Raw genomic sequence first — 23248 nt, forward strand, 5'->3', positions numbered from 1 at the left:
GTATTTAATAAGTCCTGAGGTATCTGCCCAATTTGTTATATGCTTCCATCCTTATTAAACTTTGAATACAGGGACCAGCATGTAGGTGGCGGTTAACATGCTGGACTCCCACGTGATCAACCATGGTTTGAGTCCCAAACCCGGTAGTTTGCTTTCTCACTTTCTCTGTCTCCCTCTTTCTCTCTTTGGTGAGCACAAGTGCTCTAAAGCAAATTTTTAAAAATAATATTAATAACTAAAATTAAGTAAATCATTCTTTTTTTATAATTTTTATACAAATTGACACCCTAAATAAGTACAATAATCCTCCCAGGAAAAAAAAAAAAGTATTGACTCAAAGGTGATAACTAAAAAGCTTCAGAAAAGCGCTAACTGCCATCTTAAGGAAAGTTCCAAGAGCACACGCAGGGTCTCATCATCTCACTACATCTATGCACTGTCCCCTCAGTTCCACATCATCCATCTTACCTGAACAGCAGGCCTCTCCTGGTGGGGGCGCTTCCTAGCACATTCTAACCAGGAAGCTCTGCAGCGTGCAAATGTTGGAAAACAAAGTAAGTCTGTGTCATACTAACATGTTGAGGACTGTTTGCGGCAAAAACCAGAGCATTTTGATGTTGTGATACAATCAAATTAAATGTACTGCCTGTTCAGCTTCCGCAAGAGGTAATCAGCACTTCACAACTTATTCTGAGGCCAAACACACATCTCACAGAAGAGAAGGAAAACGTGATTGGCCATCAGTCTTTGCCTGCTCAATCTCAGCAAAAGGAAGTAAGAACTATCATTTGAGGTGTGAGCACTTTCCCAGCATTAACTCATTTGCCCGCATCACACCATCACCAGAAGACAAAGAACTGAGGATTACCACAAGAAACCTTATGAATCAACCGAGGCACAGAAAATCCACACAGTTGACATGAATCAACAAAGAAGCAGAAAAGAAATGAAAAGGCTCTTGTGTGCAGTGCACACCAATGCTTCCTACTCCCACTATAGGCTGGGGCCACAAAGAACAGAGGAAATTCCAGGGTGAGCAGAATATTCCACTCCTCCCACCTCCAAATCCTTCAAGACTTTGTGGGCCTGCCCCAAGGGAATGCCATCAGTAAGTATGATTGAATATATATATAAAAAAAAAAAAAGGCAGGCCTTTGTGGGGGATTTTTTCCAGTGTTTGCCCTGAGTACCAGTATCAGACTAATCCTGCCCAGGATGAGGGTGTTCATGAATGCTGTCTGAGCTGGGAGGACCTCAACGGTCGGTGACATGTGAGCAGAACACCTACAAGGAGAAGGCAGGGTGGTCTTTGGGAAGCCATCGCTCATGTTCTCTAAGAGGGTCATTTAGCTGCAGATGTGCCTACAGATACTATAATGTGGTGATAACACCTTTCTTGGTGGAATTTAAGTCTTTATTAAAAGCAGTGAATAAATCATGAGCTCATTGGAGAAGATATTTGCCAATTAACAAGTAGCAGCTGTTTTTCTTTCTTTTTAAGGGCCCAACTGATTAAAATTGCATGCCTCATTTAAGCAAGAGTCTCATGTACTTTACCTGAGAAGAAAAAAAAGACTGAGCATCCTTTATTCAAAGTACATGCTATTGTGATTCATTAAAATACTCTCAAACTGAATATAAATTATCAACCCACAGAAGCAGTTTCACTTGCTTTGTATAATGTGCACATTTTTAATTCTTTGTTTAGCATGGCCTGCCTCCTTAAGAGAGTCTGCTCTAGATATTATCAATATAACAATAGCATAAGGGAACAGCAGCCAGCTGGTAGAGCCAAGAGCACGCCCCTGCCAGAAGGAAGAGGACACCTGATCCTCACCACCCAGCAGAGTCCCTTGAGGCTGAGACAGTTTCCTGGCTGTAGGCATTTATGCTATTACCGGGGAGGAAGTGGTCAGGATGCCCCAGCACAGCAACTCATCACCAGCATGTCCTCCTCCCTGTAGATCTTTTCCAATTACCCATGGAAGCCATGGGACATTAATGACAAATGCCCTGGACTCGCTATCCATGGCTACCTCTCCAAATTCAGCTCAGCAAGGAGAAGGCACAACTGGCCCACGGGTACAACCCTTATCAGCTGATCAGCAGAGAGCTAAGATGGTTTGTACCATCCTCAAAGAGCTCCAAATGGCACAGTCCCATGTAAACTGATCAGAAGATCTAGAAGCCCTTGCTTTCGCTTGGTTGTGCTGTGAAGAGGACACTAGTAGTCACCTGAACCCCACCGTGGTTGGTCACAGAGCCAACCATGTTTGCCCTCACCTGGCAGGTTCAGGAGGACTTTCCTGGGCCGGTGGGAAATGGATCCATCCTCCAAGAGCTGTGAGTGCAAACTGAAAAAATCAGTGCTTTTCTTTACACTCTTCATTCTACCTCTGGGCCTTAATTCATCATCTATTCATCCATTTATTAAGGATCCTCTACAAGCTGAATATGGCCAACCCCTCACCCCCACTCTTCAAGAGCCCACAATGTAAATGAGAGACAAAAAAGGGAGAAAATTATGTAACATGAGATGCAAGAAGGTGATGAAACAGTGTTCTGTACTGGCGGAGGGGTGGGGGGGGCCTACACATGGCAGAGAAGAGGAAAGCTACACAAGGCCTCACTCCCTGCACCAAGTTTTGCCTGTGGAATACGCTCAGCCAGCAGAGCAGGGGAGTGGGTAATCAAAGGAGGAGAGACAGAAGCAGTGAGTGCAGGTGGCCTGGGACCTACAGGTGACTGAGGCTGACAGGAGGAAGCTGAAGGGTGACCTGGCCAGCTATCTCCTGGAAAGTCTGTATTCAAAAACTAGTCTCCTTTACCAACGTTTTCTCCTGTTCCCTCTTCTCCATGCCCTTTGCTTTCCTTCACCACACGACAAACTCACTCACGTTCTGCTGGTCCGCCTGCTTTCCTTTCTCTAGGAACTCTAGGAGCTAAATATCTCCCATACGAAAGCAAAGACTTCCAACGCACCAGTTTAAGAAACAAACACACTTTCCTGGCCTGCATCTCCGTAATTGACGATTTCACTTCAAAAGTCTCCTCTAAAATTATATTTTTCATGGCTAGCTGAGCATCATTTGGGAATGTACACAGAGGTGCCACTCTCAGCTTTAACCCAACTCTAAGCTAAATGAAGACCCAATCCCCCAATGCCCTATTACGACTGAAGTTATTACAAGCTAACCCCAAATCTAAATTACCTTTAGTTCACACAAAACTTTTCATGAATAAATGCCTAAAGGACATAATTAAAAGCCACAGAAAGTACATACATACAAGCCAAATGCCACATTGGAGACAACTGAAAAAGAACTTAACTTGCAAAAGGAAGATTTCTTTTCCACAGAAAGGGGAAAAAAAAAAAAAAGTCTGGCTTGTGCCATGCATGTGCAGCCTATGAAGAAATTTCTGACAACTTTAATGTTTACAACATTCTTGTTCAAAGAGGGCACTAGGCACACACACACACCTTTAAGGAGTTCTATAGTACCGGCCTCAGAAGAAGCCTTAAAATTGAGAACAAAGATAAATTAGAGAGAGGCCGTGTGTCTGGCCTCTTGTATCCTCAGCTCTGTGTGGGACTCTCCCTCTCCTAGTTCTCAGGGAAGAGAAGCAGCACTGTTCACTCTCTCTCACTCAGCCTCCGCCAGGGAGCAGATTTACGTGGCAAGTCAAGATGCATACACTGAGGTTGTCTTCCACGGACGAAACACTAAGTCAACCTCCTCACCAAGGACGCTCAGACACGCAGCCAGTCTCTCTGTGTGGGAGTGCTTGCTCAGCCCACACCTTTCTGGCCCATTTCCTGAGAAAGGTGACTCCGCCCTATTGTGCCAAATGTCCACTAACAAGACAGTCCTGGCACAGAAACAGCTCTCCCCATTTGTGAAGGCATAATTCGATTTCCCTGATGTTATACGTGACGGCCAGGTCCAGCCAGTGAACATCAGTGTTTTAAAAAGGAATCGTTTCAGCTTCCGGTAAGGCCAAGTCAAAGGCAGATATTTTTACCTCTGGATTGCTTGTCACCTTCATTTATCTTCAGATAAATGAGTACGCCCTGTTTGTATACTCACTGGTTGTGGATACCGAGACGACGGGGCTGTACTCATATTCTCCAGAGGGGCTGGTGACCTTCAGTCGAAATCTATACAGTGTCCTTGGTTCCAGACCTTCAACAACATGCTTTGTGGCATATCCCCTAGAAAAGGAGAGAGATACATGCTGATAACACCAGGTAATCTAATCAGTGTTTTCAGATAAATGATGAGAAGAACCGGTAGAAGGGATTTGTGAATATTGTCTCTTTCCAGTACAGATGTGACCTTGGTTTGCTGAGCTCTTTGACAACAAAGGACATGTCACACATGGCACACTCCATCCCCTGCCCAGCATGTGGCCTTTCTGTCTCACAAGGCCTAGCCCAGCGCCTGGCATGTAGCTGGCATGCAGCTTTGTACTTTGCATAAATAATCATGTTAACCCAAGACGTTATCTTCCACTTGACCAAGTTTCACATTTGAAAGATAAAACAGGCAGTGCGATTGTACGCACAGGGGTTTCTGAGTGGGTGAAGGAGGCTGTCTAACAGGCAGCTGCAGGCCTACTGAGGGCAAAATGCTACTGCAGGGAGAGAGCCTGAAGCAGTAAACTCACGATGGCTTATAGCCCAGGAACAAGTTACAGTACAACTGGGGGGTAAGGCGGCACAGAATGAGCAACTCCAACACCATGGCACAGGGTTAAGTTCATCGAGGAATGTCTGTGGGAAATGAGATGCTGGACACTTCCAGGGCAGAAATCTGATTAGAGGCTCTCAGCAGACATCCTCGTGCCTCCAGAGGAAAGCAGCACTGAGTTTATCACTTGGAGCCTGCAAAATGAACACCAAGAAACGTTGCTAGGCGGTGTGCCTGCCTGCTCGGAAGACGCTGAGCCCACTCCTCTGCCTGCAAGGCAGATCCCAGGGTCCTGGCTCGACTTGGCCTACATTCTAGGATATCAGGTCTCCCAGAGTCAACAGAGTTGTATATATTTCCCAATATTGCCCCAAACCCCAGTTTCTTTTTGCTGCCAAAAATCTTTATTGGTATCTGACCAAATTCCATGTATCCCTTTTCAAATCCTATATTTATATTTTTCTGTCCTCATACCTCAAAGATGATATTTGAGGATATGTGTATATATACTAATTCTAGCTCTTTCTTCTTGTCTGTGTCAACAACAATCCAGTCCTTGTGCTTCTCTCTTCTGAACCTCTCCCTAGCTCCTCAGACCCAAGTTTATTTTTGTTTTCTGTTTCTAGTTTTTCTTTCATTCACAGCACATCTTCTGCAGAGACCAGAGCTATGGGATTCACAACTAGACATTTAAAAATGTTTCTGTGCAACCTAAATATTTATACATCATTTTTGTTGTTATCGTTGTTGTTGTTGCCGGAGGGTGTATGCATTAACCAGAGAGACAGAGAGAAGGATGGTGAGAAAGCAACCCCACCATGAGGCACAGTCATTCCTTTCTCCTTCAGCTCTCCATGCTGATGTGATCTGGGGCACTCAGACACGTGTACCCAGCATGTTTTCAAGCTGACACGGCCAGGTTTCAAACCACAAGGTCAACCATGTGGAATTCAGCCTTCTTAACCACTAGGACATAGAGTCAGTCCAATATATTAATTTCACTCCGTGTAACTCAACAAACATATCTAGCATCTATTATTTGCAAGAACCTGGACCAGGCTGGGGATGGTAGCTCTGGACCAGCTCAGGGCCAAATGAGCCTATTGAAAGCAAGTTGACCCTCTCTCTTGCTAATGAGGTGGCAAGAAGAGGAGCAGTCAGGGACAGACAGGAAGGGACAGCCAAATCAGGCTGAAATGACAATGTAGGATCAGCATCATGATTGATAAATGATCAATTGAAAACATGGCTTTAGATCTGGGTAGGTGAGCATGCTAACAACTCACCCATTAATTAACCTGCCTTGCCCACCGTGTCCCAGACCTCAGTGGATAAGCAGTGTCTGCCCTGAGGAAGGAGGCACAGCCCTGAGCTTGTGACTAGAAGACAAACTCAGAGCTTGTTTACAAGGCAGATCAGTCTCAAGGAAGTACCCAGAGCCTTCTAAGTTCCTTATGGCATGCTCACCCATCAAACGAGTAATGAGCACCAGAGAGAAGGAGGCTCCAGGAGTATGTCCTCTGGTCGATCTTTCTGATGTCAAGAGAGAAATGGTGAGGGACTTCTGTAACAGGCAGACATCGCCACACATTCTGAAAAATGAACCTTGGACTAGAAGGACATGGCAACAGCCGAGAAAGGCACGATTGTGGTGTTCTCATTGGGGCAAGAGTGCAGGGTGTGGAAGAATATGGTTCGTCCTGGAGAGAGCAGCCTCAGTGAAATGTGAAGATCTACAGGACCATTTTTGAAAGCTGGAAAATGTTTACACAGACCTATTATCTGTTGGTGTCTCTCTGTTATTGCTTATTCAAAATGTAAAATTTTCAGGTAAAATGAAGTACAGAACACTTAGTGATCCTTTTTCTGCATCAAAAGTTACTTCAGGCACCAAAATCCATTGTAAATGACTTCTTCGATGCAGCTCTGTCAGAGCCAAGAAAAAGACTAACCAAATTAAGGCTCTTCTGAGCATGTGTCTGTTTCCCTGTCCTTTGCTGGTGGATTCAGCCTTTAATTGATATTATCTTTGCTTGAAGCACATCTCTCCTCACCTAAAAGAAGTCACATGTGCTAGGATGTCAGCCAGGTTGACCTCCAACAGTCCTTTTTGTAGGAACATGTCCTCTCCCCAGAGAGTTAAGGTCTATTTCATCGCCCGTTAGACAGGACAGAATGTGGTCTTGAGAAGTAATGCTGTGCAGCTCTGGGCCTGGGTCTGAAGATTCTCTGAAACTTCTGCTTTGGCTCCCGTGGAAGCTAGCCACCATGTAAAGAAGTTCAACTTCTCTGGTGGAGAGAAAGGCACCACCTGTCTTACCAAGACAGGTAAGATGCCAAACAATGAAGACAGAGAAGATAGAGAAACCCAACCCTCACAGCTGAGGCATCCTACACATGAGTATTCCCACTTGGTTCCTCCAGTCCCAGGAGATCTGCACCAGCCAAGACCACATAGAACAAAGACAAGTGACCCCATGCTGCCCAAATTATAGGTCAGTCACGAGCAAACATATATCTGTTCTTGCTCTAAGCCACTAAGTTTGGGATTAGTTTGTTATGCAGTAATAGATAACTGATGGATTGATGTATCATATATTAACAAAAAAGTAACCATAAGAAAGACAATGAAAAAATTATGCCAACATTGTTAGGAACCAAGAGACCAAGGAAATAGGAAATGAAATGGTGATAGGTGGTAAAACGCAATGCTCTACAAGCCAATCCCACATGGGAAGAGTCTCAGTTTAAGTCTGGAGACCTTCTGGAGTATGTAGGGCACACACTTGTCCATGATCCAGGGTTGCCTGAAAGCTGGGGGTTGGAGGGAGTGGATTGCAGCATGGAATTTTTTCTACCTCTCTCTCCTTCTCTCTCTCCCTCTCTCTTCTCTTCTCTCTTCCTCCCTCCCTTAGTCATGGAAGAAAGAAATAGATTAACTTAGAAGAAAAAAAAGTTGGAAACACCCAATCTACTTTAATACCTAAATGAGAGGACTTCAAAATGTTCATAGAAAAATGTAATTAAAGTATGTGTTTTACCAAAAAAAAAAAAAAAAAAAAAAAAGGAAGGAATGAAAGAGGAAGAAGAAGAAGAAGAAAGAAGCCAAGGAAATAGATAAGCATGAAAAATAGATATAAACATATTCGCCATAAAAGGAAAAGCTTTAGGGGCCAGATGATGGCACAGCAGTGAACACGGTAATCTGTGAAGCTGATCCACATGGGAGGATATTCCAAATTCACGTCCAGAGATTTCCCTGAGTACATCGGACTCACATGGGCACATGAGCTGGGCTGGCTGAGGCTGGGGATGGATCACAGCATCAAGATCCTGCTGGGGGTACTGTCTCTCTGGCTCTCTCTTCGTCCCTACCTGACTCTCTTGCTCACTCATGAAGAAAGTAAATAAATAGGGGCCAGCAGGTCGCATCATTATTAAGGCACTGAACCCCCACATGGTCGACTGCACTTTGGGTCCTGGACCCTACAACTTGAAACTCCCTCTAGGGGCATGTACATGCATGCCCAAAATTTTGAGAGGAGAATGGAGGAGAAGGGATTACAGCATGGCCATCCCCCCTGATTGGTGGTTTCTCAATTTCTCTGTCTCCAGCTAGTGCATGCACCCTATTGCAAAAATCTCTCTAGAAAAACAACAACAACAAAAAGTAAATAAAGAAGCTGAAAAAATTTTAAATAAAAGTGAAAGCTTTAAAAACTAGAAAAATACCCAGAAAACCTGCATAGGTTAAAAAATAATAATTTTTAAGACTACGATATATCGGCCTGACAGAAAGTAGGTGGATTTTATTTAGTGATCATATGTCTATGAATGCTTAGATATTTACATCACAGAAACTGAGCTCTCAGCATTGTATGACATCTGAAAAGATCTCTGGGAGTTTAATAAGAATATAATATCCAAGCCTCAATGGAATTCAATGTGAAGTATCAAAGACTTAACACAATTTTGGACCAAAATAAAACCAAAAGTGCCCCAATAAAATCCAATATTGCTAAGTATCATAAGATCACTCTGAAGCAATAGCACCTTCATAACCCCTGGAAAGAGAAATAACAAAACTGTTTTAGAAAACAAATGTTACTGAGTGCATTGACGGAACACTGGAGACTCTCACAACATCAATATGGATAGTTTCTGAAGAGTGTACCAAAGACACAGTAGGGGCCCCAGGATACAAATGTCCATTAGGGCACTCCACAAGGATTACAATGTAGACATGGGATAACTAACAAAAGCAGTTCACCAAGCCTATGCAGAGGCACAACTATACATCTTAGACATGGTAGCTTAAAGAATGGAAGACTCTTAGAACTATTTCCACAATAGAGGAAAACATACAACATGTAGAGCATATCTTTTCTTTGTTAGTAATCAATAAACACTTGATACAAGAGCTGAGCAAACAGGAAACATAAGAAAGGATATATTGCAATACCCAAAAACTAAATTACCAAATTTCTCTTCCCTCTTTATTCTGCCTCCCCCAACATTTCACTCCAGTCTCATTCTGATGACTATGAAATTTGTTTCTCCAACCCAGATCCTGTCCCTGGGCCATTCTTCAACAATCTAAAATTCTCTATATGAATGTCCGATAGTTCCAAACTTCTACGAAGCAGTCTTCCTCATCTCTGTGGTTATAACTGCTCAAGCCAAAAGTCTTGATGCTACCAGTAGAAAACCGAATTATTGGGACCAGCGGTTAGCATAATGGCTATGTCTCTGAACTCCCATGTAGCTGGCCGTGGTTCAAGTCCTGGACCCGGTAGCTTAAACTCATGCCAGGCGCATGTGCATGTGTGGCCAAGATCCTGAGAGGAGAATGGAAGACTGAGGAATGCGGCGTGGCCATCCCCCCAGGGGGTGATTTCTTGCATTCTATCTCTGTCTCTCTGTCTCTTTCTGGCAAGCGCACGTGCCCTATAGCAAAAACCTCTCAAAAAAAAAAAAAGAAAACTGAATTAATGTCTACAAATATGTGGTACCTTCCCAAGGGTTCTATTGTACATACCTGCCCTGTTGGACTTAGACATGGCTGTATGTTTTCATTGCTTTTAACAATGAAGCATAACCCAAAGTGCAGTTTATCATTCTAGGTAGAAGCTTCAAGAAGCAGTGCACCATGCTCTCTGCCACAATGACTGACAAATGTCCAGGCAGAAGTTGCCTCATCAGCCTGGGCTGTGGAAAGAAGACAATGTGGAAGGGAGCCATAGCCAACCCGTGAGGGATATTTTGTGTGAGAAATTTCTTGGCCTGTCTTGGCCTTTCTTGGCTGAAACATAAATATATCTCTTACCTATCCCCTTCCTTTCATATCCTATATCTGGTCCATCGGCAAATTATTAAAATTGATCTTTAAATCATACCCAGAATTCAATGTGTTCTATTGCCTTCCACCTAAACTGTTGCAAAAGCTTTCTGATTCGTCCATCCTACTGCTTGTTGCCTTGCCTCCATATAGACTGATCTCAACTCAGCAGCCAGAGTGACCTTCACAAAACAGCAGCCAGATCACGCTTCCCCTCAGCTTAATCTCCTTTTGTTTTTCCCATTTCTCTTGGAATGAAAACCAACGTTCTCTTCATAACCCACAGGTCCCAAGCAGCTACCTCTCATTGCCTTGCATTCCTCAGTGTTCTTGGGACACTCCCACCTCAAGGTTTACCCACTGGCTATTTGTTCTGCCTAGAATGTTCTTTCTCCAAACATCCCTCCCTTACTTCAAGTCTTTACTCAGAAGCTACCGTCTCAGGGAACCAGCAGTTAGCATAATGGCTACGTCACTGGACTCCCACATAGTCGACCGCGGTTAGCGTCTCGGACCCGGTGGCTTAAAACTCACGCCGGGTGCGTGTGCGTGCGTGCCCAAGATCCCAGAAGGAGAATGGAGGAGAAGGGATTGCGGTGTGACCATCCCCCCGGGGGGTGATTTCTTGCTTTCTGTCTCCCTGTCTCTGTCTGTCTGGCAAGCGCCGCGCCCCCTAAAAAAAAAACCTCCCAAAAAAAAAAAAAAAAAAAGAAGCTACTGTCTCAGTTAAGGCAGCCTCACCTCTACCCGAGGCCCCCAACTTCTCCTATGTTGTTTCTCCTTAGACTTCAACACCATCTAACCAGCTACATATTTTTATTTATGTATTTTATTTATTATTTGTCTTGTTCATATGAAGAGAAAGTTGTTTGTCCTCAGTGCTATATCCACAGGATCAAGGACAGTGCCTGCCACATAGGATGCATTCTGTAATACATGTTGATGGTATGAATGAAATGTATATGTTTACCAATTATCGTAGGAATCTGATGAGACAAACAATAAAATGTAAGGAGAGCTTCTCCGGAGAGGTAGAATCTGACATGGGCAGAAGATAGGACAGGAAAAATAGGAGATAATTTTGTCTGAACAGGGTAAGCAACTAAGTACACATTGCAGAAAAATGTTAAGGCATATTCAAAAGACAATAAGCAGCCCTCGCTGAGAGGTTTGTGCTCAGAAACAAGAGGCAACAAGAAAGGCGGGTTATGGTCAAACTCCGAAGGGCATCGAATGTTATAATAGTATAAGAAGTGTAACCTTCATCCTTCAAGCAATAGAGACTCGCTGAAGACAATGTGACAAAAAGAAAATTAATCTATCAAGATAGAATGAAGAGAAAGAAGGCAAGAAAAGAGTGATAAGGCCAGTTCTGTCAATCAACAAATATGCTGGGTAGTTGTAGGGCCTGAGGACACATCAGTGAAGGAACTAGGCGGAAAATGGAGCTTACATTCTGGTGGGGTGAAGCGACCCAGCTTAAGGGGAGGAAGTAGAGAAGACATTTTGCAAGGGTCTGGGGGCGGGGTACTCACAAAACTAGATAACTGACTGAGAAGCCATGAGTCCAAGTCAGGACAATGTTATGGATTCGGGACTGACTGGTGATTGATGAGAACCACAACAGACCAGACAGGAAGACATTCTTAGATCCATAATCCTAATGGCAGATATTCTAAATAATTACTTTTCTAAAAAAAGGCATTCGCTAGTTTAATAATATCTAGAGGGACCAGCAGTTAGCGTAATGGCTATGTCACTGGACTCCCACGTAGTCGACCGCGGTTCGTGTTCTGGACCCAGTGGCTTAAAACTCACGCCGGGCGCGTGTGCGTGCGTGCCCAAGATCCCGAGAGGAGAATGGAGGAGAAGGGATTGCGGCGTGACCATGCTCCCCGGGGGGTGATTTCTTGGTTTCTGTCTCTCTGTCTGTCTGGCAAGCGCATGCACCCTATAGCAAAAACCTCTCCAAAAATAATAATAATAATAATAATAATAATAATATCTAGAGAAAGTGATAGAATGAAGCAAAAGAGGTCAAAATTAATACAGTACAATTCTGCCACCTAGTGTCAAGGTTTATGCTGTATAATTCTCTGAGGGAATGCCAGCTTTTCCCCACCACCCTTAGAGCTGGGGTCTCTAAGCATCGCTCCCAGCTCTGCAATGCCAGGCCATCATGCAAGCACTTTCTCTGACCTGACAGTAACCAGATCTCTGGGAGAATGCACATGACACAAATATACACATCGGGCATATCAGGCTGCGGGCCTGTGCACCTGGCTGGAGCTTCTCTGGGTGAATTACCTGGCCACCCAGTAAAGGAAAAAAGCCAAGAGGGAAGTAAAGGAATATTGAGGATGGCGCCATCTCTCACTTGTGGAGTGAGGTGGGGGGGGGGGGGGGGGGAGGATATTTTTTTTTTTCTTCACAGAAATACTTTTAATAATACAACTCAAGTTTTAGGTGGAAACTACCTTCCGCTAGCAGTACATGACCTGATTAAAATAACATTTTCAAATAGTCAAGGCAGAAATTATTCTCACTTGGTAGCTACATTTCAGATCATGTATCTTTTCTAAGGTATAGAGAAATGTTCCTTAAATATCACATATCATTATTCATGTAACAGTTGGAACTTTCATTTCCATAACCTCACCTCAGCAGACTAATCACAATGCCACCTTGAAAGGGGGCCAGAAAAGTGATGAGAATTTTCTGCACCTTGACTGCATCGGTGCCAGCGTCTTGGCTGTGATGCTGCACTGCAGTTTCCCCACATGCTAGCACAGGAGGGAAATGCGTAAATGGCACACAGGATCTCTGAATTAGTTCTTACAACTGGAAATTAATCTACAAGGACCTCGAAAGAAGAAGATTCATTAAAAGCCACATTGGTCTCTCACTTTTGGTATTCCTGAATCACAGAAATAGTCATTTGCAAGTGGTAAAGCTGCCACAGGGAAAACGAATGAGCCCAAGTTGATATGAAGACTAAGAAAAACTGACTTCTTCATCACGTCTGTTGCAATCATTTAGTCACACCAATATTTTGTGGGCCTGCCATACACCAGCCAGAACCATCTAGGAGCTGGAGAGAGAGTGTTAAGCCCCTGTCTGCCTCATTGAGTTTAAACCCTGGTGGGGAGACCCAGCAAATGAGTAACAACTTAATTCCAGTAAGGCAAAATGCTATGAGGCATATGAAACAGGGTTCTGAGACAGAGGATTCCTGGGTTGGAAGGACAGCTGCTTCAGATGGTGACTGAGAAGGGGACGTTTGATCTGAGGTTTGTGTGGTATGAAGGAACCAGTCTTACAAAACAGAAGATAACACATACCAGGGGAAGGCAACAAGGAAGGACCGGCCATGTGCAGCAGTTTGGCCTGGTTGAGGCTGAGAAAGGTAGCCAGTTAGGCTGGAGAGAGTTAACAAGGGGACAAACAATGTGACATGAGATTAGAGAAGTGGGCCAGGGGCAGGCCCAGGTAGAAGTCCATCCCACATCTGTGAACAAAGCATCCTGATGAGACCCTCATTTGGTTTCATCAAACTACCTTTTGATTCTGTCTCTACAGTTTATGTTTTTAAAATATACCTTTTGGATATTTCAGAAGTCAAAGCAGCTCTCAAAGATATAGGAAATTTAATTTCAAAGTTACTGCTGATACTTATGTTCCAAAAATTATAATTCACAGTAGAACATGAATGCAAATGATGCTAACTCATTATTTTCTTTAATTTCGAAACAAGCTGTGGCTTTTCAAGAACAATAGAAATCATTCTAGCTAATCAGGAAATCAAAGCAAAATGGTAAGTAATTCAACATTGCACCTACGTATAAATGATACCGTAAGTGTGCACTTTGGGGTCTTCTTCTTCGATTGAGAACCTAAACCACTGCTCCTGAGGTCCTTGCCGTTTAGCTTTCTTTTCCAAATCCCAGTATAATTCAATGCTGTGATGAGTCACTTTGCCCACGACAGGTGGATGAGGCTTTGAGCATGGTGTTATTTCTAAAAGACGAATGATACAGGATTTCAGGATCCCATTTCCATATATAAAAGAGACCAGCGAGTAGCTGATAGCTGCAAGTGATCAAACTGTTCTGCACATCAAGCATGCATAGAAGTAAATGCACCTCCTTGTTCACTGAAAAACATCTAAAAGGCTGAAGGGATACAATATCCAGCTGATTCAATGAGCTACCACATTCTTTGACAAGAACATTAGAACACACCCATCGATATCATACCGCATTCTTGGACCCTTCCAAAGGAGGCTAACATGCCAAATTAATTAGATTGTTCTTTGAGCTATGACACTCAGTTTGCTGCTATAATCCTTCAGTGAACAGGGAAGTAAACGAAGCTAAGAGGTAAATACTATAACTGGTCGGATATTTCTAAATACTGTATCTGGTCAGATAGAGAACAGAAAGTTGATATCTATTCTACATAGACAGCTCTTATTAACTAACCAAGGAAAAAACCCAAAGACTGAGGACCAGCAGGTGATGTGGTGGTTAAGGCGCTGGACACTCTGACATGGCTGACCATGGTTAGTCCTGGATCTGGTGGCTTGCTTTCTCACTTTCTCTCTCTCTCTCTCTCTCTGTCTGTCTCTCTCTCTCTCTCTCTCTCTCTCTGTTACTCTCTGATCAAATTAAAATAAATGAATAAATAAATAAAATTAAATAAACAATTATTTTTTTTAAAAACCCTGAAGACTAATCACAAACCAGGCAAAAGATGAGAAAAGATGAGAGCAGTTAACAACATCTTAAGATGACCCATTAATAAGAGAATGAACAAATAAATTATAATACATCCATAACATGGAATACTATATGCCTTTTAAAAATAAATTAGTTCTGTATTTTTACAAGCAAAATTGTATATAGTGATTGAGTGTTTAAAAAAATAATGAGGATAAAAATAATAATCATAATCTGGAAAAAATATGAAAAGCTATTTGATGATGATGATGATGTAAATAGTAATATATTTGTCTTGACTGATATGCATGGTATTCCTTCTGGAAAAAAGAAATGTAATACACTGTAAAGATATATGTGATTCAATGTAATATAAAGATTATGGTAATAATAATAAATAAAATAAAATAAATTAGTTTTGTACAAGTTACTTTGAAGGGATTTGCATAGGTATTGTTGAGTGAGAAATCAGCATGATGAGGAAAGCACAGAATATCCCATTTTTTCTAAAAGATAATGAAGTGTATGTACAGTACTATGTATAACACATGCAGTTGTTCTGTTTCATGTTAGCTTTGTTTCCCCTGCTACACTTCAAATGTCTTGAGGGCTGAGTCCAGGTCTTAACATATTTGTTTTGAGAAAGAGATTTTTGCTATAGGGTGTATGTGTTTGCCTGAGAGACAGAGAGAAGTGAGAAATCACACCCAAGGAGGGATGGCCATGCCACAGTCCTTTCTCCTCCATTCTCCTCTTGGGATTTTGGGTATGAGTGCACATGCACCTATAGGGAGTTTCAACCTCTCCCTGTATCTCAGTGCCTTTAAGACCTCAAATATGTCATTGATTCACTATATTGGTTGTTCAAACAGAAAGGATCTTGCATTTATTCCTCTTGAGTCAGCAACCCAAGTAGTCAACAAACTGCTCTCTGAAATCCTCAGGCCCCCCAGCATTGCAGCTCCATTGAAAAAGACAGGGTTTCCCTGGTCCTGCCTGTCCCAGGCCAGCAAGACATCTAAACAACAGTGTCCTTTACCTGAAATGCCGGAGAGATGCTACCGGGCCTACTGCAAGCTTTTTTCCCCCAACTTTATGTTCCAGATATTTATAGAAAGCATGATGAAATTGGATAAGCCTGGTTTTGAAAACATGCTTTGAAACTGAGTCAAAAGTAGTTACCTCAGAGTGTTTCATGACAATTTAAATAACATATACAGGTTGAATAGTCCTTATTCAAAATGTTTGGGACCAAAAAGAAATGTTTTAGATTTCAGACATCTTTGGATTTTAGAATATTTTCATTGTGGACCAGTAGGTGGAGTAATGGCTACGTCACTGGACGACCATGTAGTTGACGGCAGTTCAAGTCCCAAACCTGGTGGCTTACACTCACGCCGGGCACATGTGCATGTGTGCCCAAGATCCCAAGAGGAGAATGGAGGAGTAAAGATTGCAGCATGACCATCCCCCCTGGAGGGTGATTTCTCACTTTCTGTCTCTCTGTCTCTCTGTCTTTCTGTGAGTGCATGTGCCCTGTAGCAAAAACTTCTCAAAAAAAAAAGAATATTTGCATAAACATAGCAAAATATCTTGGTGATGAGATCCAAGTCTAAACATGAAATACACCATACATGCATAGCCTAATGGTAATTTTATACTATATTTTTATAATACGGTGTTTTGATTATGGCTCACCACATGAGATCAGCTTTAAAATTGTCCACTTGTGGTGTCATATCAGTGCTTGGAAAGTTTCCGATTTTTGGAGTATTTTAGATTTAAGATTTTCAGATTAGGAATGTTTGACCTATATAAAGTATCTAAATAAATTATGGCATATTTCATACAATAAATCCTATACAGTAGCTAAAAGGAACTAGTTCTAGAAGCATCAACACAGATAAATCTCAAAATGAGTGGAAAACATGGACTACCAAAGGATCCACTATATTATTATATTTTTACATCATTTTTTTAGAGAGATTTTTGTTATAAGGCATGTGTGCTTACTGGAGAGACAAAAAGTGAGAGATCATCCCCCAAAGGAGATGGCCATGCCGCAATCCCTTCTCCATTCTTCCCTCAGGATCTTGGGCACCCATGCATACATGCCCGGCATGAGTTATAAGCCACCAGGTCCAGGACTTGAACCACAATCAACCACATGGGAATCCAGTGACGTAACCATTATGCCACCTGCTGGTCCCCAGATTACATCATTTTTTTAAAGCTGATTTACTTTTTCTTCCATGAGAGAGAAAAACAGAGACAGGCACCCGCAGTAGCATCCTCATACCACAGTACATCCACAGCCGCAGCCAGCCCAGCTGGCAGGTATGCATGCATGTGCCCTGCATGCACTGGAAGGTCTGGGAACATGAACCAGGACCACCCCGTACGGGTCCAGTTGCATCACTGCTGCACCACTGTCTGGCCCTCTAAAATATTATTACACCACAACACTCTGTATTCTTGATGAACACACAGATACACAGAGTTCAAAACACTGATGAAACCATGTATGCCACCTCAAAGGTAGAATAAGGGACCGAGATGTGATGGGGGAAGGAAGTGTTTTCTCATTTGTAAGATTTGATTTTTTTTTTAATGAAAACAATTTAGGATGAATTATTAACAAAAATTTAGACAAAATATTAACATTTTAACCCTGTATAGTATATTTCAGTACATTACTATTTACCATAAACGTGGTATATTTGAAACATTTATTTTTCAAAAATAATTACAGGGCCAGCTGGTGGCATGGAGGTTGAGGTGCTGGATCCCACATGGCCAATTGCATGGTTGGAGTCCTGGACCCAGTGACTTGAAAACCATGTTGGGCATACCCAAAATTCTGAGAATAAAGGAGAAGGGACTGTGGCATGGCCGTCCCCCCTGGGGAGTGCTTTCTCATGTTTTCTCTCTGGTGTGCATACATACCATATAGCAAATTTTTTTTTTTTTTTTTTTTTTTTTTTTTTTTTAGGGCGTGGGCGCTCGCCAGACCGCACAAGAGAGACAGAGGGACAGAAAGCGAGAAATCACCCCCCGGGGGGATGGCCACACCACAATCCCTTCTCCTCCATTCTGCTCTTGGGACCTTGGACACGCACACACACGTGCCTGGCGTGAATTTTAAGCCACCGGATCCAGGATGTGAACCGCAGTCAACTACGTGGGAGTCCAGTGACATAGCCATTACGCTAACTGCTGGTCCCAAAATTTCTTTTCTTAAATAAAAATAATTTTACTTGGTGGTCAGAAAAGTCATGGTATTTTTGTGTAAGTTTTTCTATGCAAAAATGCATCATGACTTTTCCAACTATCCAGTAAAAATAAGTTGTATACATTACTCTCTTGGGGATCTTGGTTTTCTTATAAAACTGGATTCAGTGTTCTAAATACTAATACATGTGAGCATGAAGAACTAATGAGCCAGACCCTGACTTTTCAACATGAGTCATCTCATTTAATCCCAGCGATTCTGGCTGGTAAATATAAATGGTGACTCACAGATGCACGTCTTCACATCAGGACACCACTGAGCAGCTCATTTTTCTTTCAGAGCCCTCTAAAACGAAAGACCAGACTTGGTAGGTTGTTACAGGTTATTCTCAACTTAACAAGAAGCCAATTATTTCAATTCCAAAGACATCTGGACAAAAATCTCACTAGAAATCAGGATAGGTAAGAAATTCTTTTTTTTTTTTTTTTTTTTGAGACGTTTTTGCTATAGGGTGCGTGCGCTTGTCAGACAGACAGAGAGAGTCAGAGTGACAGAAAGCAAGAAATTACTCCCCAGGGGGGATGACCACGCCACAATCCCTTCTCCTCCATTCTCCTCTCGGAATCTTGGGCACGCACGCATATGCGACCAGCGTGAGTTTAAGCCACCGGGTCCGGGACTCGAACCACAGTCGACTAAGTGGGAGTCCAGCAACATAGCCATTACACTAACTGCTGGTCCCGATAGGTAAGAAATTCTAACAATATCAAATTTCAAAAAGGACCAACTATGGTGTGTTTTATCCCTTAAAACATTATACACAGTTTTTATTTTCTGTTTGATATGAATTGTACTATTTTTGCCATAACCTGAAAATATACATATTTTAGGATGTTGGTTTTAGGAGCCTAAAATATGTATACTAACAGATCACTAGCGAAAATATGAGCATTATTATAAAGTAGCAGAGGCTGGGGGCTGCACCAAGCTTTGGAAAGAGCTGAGGAAATGGTAAGTTACAGACCTAGCTGCTGGGAGGAAAATAGCAACAGCAGTAACTCTTTTTAGGACACTTAATTTGTGTCAAGTATTGTTGTACATGCTTTACATTTATTTATCTACTTAACCTTCACTGCATTTAACTTTATCATTTAACTTTATCAATGCTACATGGTGTAAGGATCTTGACTATCTCCATTATAAACAATCTGGACACAGAGGGGTTGCCCAATGTCACACAGAAGTAACTGGCAGAACCAAGATTAAAACACAGTCAGTCTCGGGAACCAGCAGTTAGCGTAATGGCTATGTCGCTGGACTCCCACGTAGTCGACCGCAGTTCGTGTCCCGGACCCGGTGGCTTAAAACTCACACCGGGCACGTGTGCGTGCGTGCCCAAGATCCCGAGAGGAGAATGGAGGAGAAGGGATTGCGGCGTGACCATCCCCCCTGGGGGGTGATTTCTCGCTTTCTGTCTCTATGTCTCTCTCTGTCTGTCTGGCGAGCGCACACGCCCTACAGTGAAAATCTCTCCAAAAAAAAAAAAAAAAAAAACACAGTCAGTCTCTGGCCAGCCCCTGGTACAACGCTTTTCAGGAGAGGCTGGATTCCTCATGGTGACCTGCACTTCAAACTCCTAGACCAGGATGTACATGAGTGCCCAGGTTCTAACCAGCTGGGGGAATGGACAGAGGGACTGCACCATGACCAGACCCTATGAGGAGTATTCATTTCCTCTCTTTCTCTTGCTTTCTCTCTCACACGTGTACACATGGGAGTAAAGAAAACGAACAACAACACATACAGTCTGGGTTGAGAGTCCCTAACTTTTAACCCTATAACATATTATCTCTTAAGATTAAAGATATAAAATGTTAACACAGTGTGGAAAATCAACTATTTTCATACTCCAGACTTCCTCAAACCATTTATTTTATTTTTTTATTTATTTTTGGGGATTTTTGTTATAGGGTATGAGAAATCACACACACACACACACACCCCCGCCCCTGACACACCCCAAGGGAATGGCCACTCCGCAATCCCTTCTCCTCCATTCTCTTCTCAGGACTTTGAGCATATACGCACACACTCTAGCATGAATTTTAAGCCACCAGGTTAGGGACTTGAACTGCAATCAACCACATCAGAGTCCAGTACCTTAACCACTATGCCACCTGCTGGCCCTCTCAAACCACTGATTTTAAATCATGTTTAACCTGCAAACTGCTTTGAATGCTAAGAAAAGTTTTAAACGATCAAGGTCCAGGTACAACTACAGCGGCACAGGCAATAAGACATTGCTATGTGAAACTGGAACCCCGTGGGAGGCCCAGGTTCAGATTCCATGTGAACCTGAGCACGCTGGGCACACCCACTGTGATCCTGGCTGGCTGTGATACTGGAGGAAGATCATAGTGTGATGAGCCCCTATCAGAGATGCTATCTGTGTGTGCGTGTGTGGCTGGGAGGAGGGAGGGTAGTCCTCATGAAAAAAAAGGGAATAAAATAAAGTAGAAAACATGATGAGAAGAGAAAGAAGACAATGCGGGCTATCTAACTGTCTGAATGAAGTACAAGGGTATAGCATGTAAGAGGAAGAAGTAGAGGCGGTACTGGAGTCAGGGGGCTGCAGACCTTCCGGAAGTCAGTCTATGGAAAGGAAGATGATCTCAGAAGCCTACAGCAACCACAAGTGGGGGCCGAGAAGGTGAAGAGGTTTGGCTGACCTCTGCCTCCAGACACCACAAGGTTGGGTAGAAAGGCAGCCAAGTGCCCCTTCAGGTGCAGCATGGAACATGAAGGAGGAAAAGAGTCAGATTCATGGGTGAGAAAAGGTTACAGAATGTGGGCAAAGGAGTCAGGGAGCTAGCTTACAAATAAACTGGAAAAGATATTTTGTTTTACTTAGAGCAGAGAACACACATCATAATGGAAAGTTTTCTAAATTAACTTTACTACTAAGTGATGAACAAGTTCCTGTACTTGCAAATGCTATCACACCCAACACCAAAATTATGAGAAAAAATAAGTGTATGACCATAACCCTGGCTCACTCTACCATAGGATTTAATTATTGGGCCATAAAACTAAACAGTAATACATCTTTCTTAGGGTAACTAAAATCAACAGTTTGAAAAAGCTGACCTTATCAGGAGAAACTTTTGGAAATTATTCTCATGAATTTTATACAAGCTTTATGAAATTTATATGACACACCAACAAATACACATTCATAGACACAATTTGCATGCCACTTTTTAATATGAAAGTTTTAGAATTCTATTTTCTCCTGGTTGTAAGTATCAGATTTTCAAAAAGCTGCTTATTTTAAGTCTGATGACCAGGGTCCAAATTTAACCCATCACATAATCTCATGTTAAAAACTCAGGCTTTGGGACCAGCAGTTGGCGTAATGGCTATGTTGCCAGACTCCCACGTAGTCAACCACGAATCGCGTCCCAGACCCAGTGGCTTAAAACTCACACCGGGTGCTCATGCGCGCCTGTCCAGGATCCCGAGAGGAGAGTGAAGGAGAAGGGATTGCAGCATGGCCATCCCCCCTGGGGGGTGATTTCTTGCTTTCTGTCTCTCTGTCTCTCTCTGTCTGGCAAGCACACACATCCTATAACAAAAACCTCTTAAAAAAAAAAAAAAAAAAACTCAGCCTTTCAATTTATTTCAATTTCTCTAAAAATTACTAACAAGAAGAAAAACAAAACCTTACATTCAATTTTGCACGATTCCTTTAAACAATTGATAGACTCTTTCTATCAGGGTAAATTTTTCTTTCCATAAGAGTTCCCCAAACAATGAGAAAGGAAAAGCAAAAGAAACAATACTACAAAAGTACCTCAAAAGGACAATTCCATGAGAATTTATGTATATGTTATGTACCACAAAAGCTTTCTGTAAGAAAGTTCTTATGCAAATCTGACAAACAAAATAATGTAATGCCTCTGGTGCAATTTGTCAAGTAATAAATAAGACAACTATGAGGTAATGATGGACTGCATACGCTGTCACCATTTTAGTCCCCACGGTTACTCAGACAATGACATGAAGCATGGTGTTCAAATACCTCAGAAATTCATTTTAAATAGCTATCACAAACAAAGAAAACTATGACGTTCAAGGAAACCACTATTTTGGAATCCTAAATTTTAATAAGAATAGAAAAGGATTTTGATTGTGTAACAAATACAAGAGAAATGAGTCAAGTTCATAGGAGGAGATTCGAAAGAAAAAATATGAGATTACTCAGTGTTCTTTTGATAAACAGTTAACTGGATTTTAAAATCTGCAGAGACAACGGGTGACCATGTTCTGTATTGGAATTAGCAATTGTGATTACTATCATGAAGAGAGGAAAAGGATGACGAGAAAAGGCAAAATGAGTATATTTATCAAATAAGCATAAAATGTCATAAAGCAGAATTGTAGTTTCTCTGCCCTTCAAAAAAATACCTGAAATTTTACTAAGGTCAGATTTAACAAGGGACATCTGCAGCCTGGCCTCTAGTGGCAGATGGTCCATAATGAAGATGACAACACACTGAAGGGAACTCTATATAAAGAACAGTAGTGGCTGTCACCTCAAAGCAATTTATCATGACTTGGCCATGTATTTATAGGAGCCATAAATCAAAAACATATTCCAAATCAATATAACATGGACATTATAATCATTCCTATATTTTAGATGTTGAAAGTATCAGAAAAAAGTTTGCCATGAATGCAAAATGAAGAAGGAATTTTTAAGTCAAATATCAAAATAACTACATAGTGATGACAGTTTCTCCTTTAATTTAAAAATAAGAGAGCTAAAGTAAGTCCAATTCCATCAAACTGTTACATTGCTTTTATAAAATGGAGTCTGATAAAAGCCAACAGGATGAAAGGACCAAGCATAAAAATAGTTTAAAATTTTTTAAATGCTATCTACCAGGAAAAAAAAAAAAGAGGAAATTAAAATAACTGTGAGGAACAATTTTATTTATAAAATTAAATGAAAAACATACAATGGTAATACCCTATTTAACATTGGTATTACCATTGTATGTGGTAATACTTGTTAACTCACAAATTAAGGATTGCACTCTACATTACACAATTTTTTAAGAGGTTTTTACCATAGGGCATGTGTACTTGCCAGAGAAAGAGACAGAGACAGTGAGAGAGAAAGTAAGAAATCACTCCAATGGGGGATGGCCATGCTGCAATCCCTTCTCCATTCTCCTCCTGGGATCTTGGGCACCCGGCATGAGTT

General features: G+C 42.0%; 1 protein-coding gene across 2 annotated transcripts in view; it reads right to left on the reverse strand.

Moving 5' to 3' along the window:
• FANK1 (fibronectin type III and ankyrin repeat domains 1) overlaps window positions 1-23248 on the reverse strand; it is a 112327-nt gene that overhangs the window by 16620 nt on the left and 72459 nt on the right. For both annotated transcript variants that reach the window (XM_027770131.1, XM_006143895.3), the window contains exons 2-3: window positions 13869-14046; window positions 4089-4213 (exon numbers count right to left, since the gene is read on the reverse strand). In XM_027770131.1, coding sequence (XP_027625932.1) covers window positions 4089-4213; window positions 13869-14046 — 303 coding nt within the window. The remainder of the gene's footprint in view (window positions 1-4088; window positions 4214-13868; window positions 14047-23248) is intronic.

The sequence above is a fragment of the Tupaia chinensis genome, unplaced genomic scaffold (assembly GCF_000334495.1).
Source record: "Tupaia chinensis unplaced genomic scaffold, TupChi_1.0 Scaffold000113_1, whole genome shotgun sequence".
In the NCBI taxonomy this organism is placed as follows: domain Eukaryota; kingdom Metazoa; phylum Chordata; class Mammalia; order Scandentia; family Tupaiidae; genus Tupaia; species Tupaia belangeri.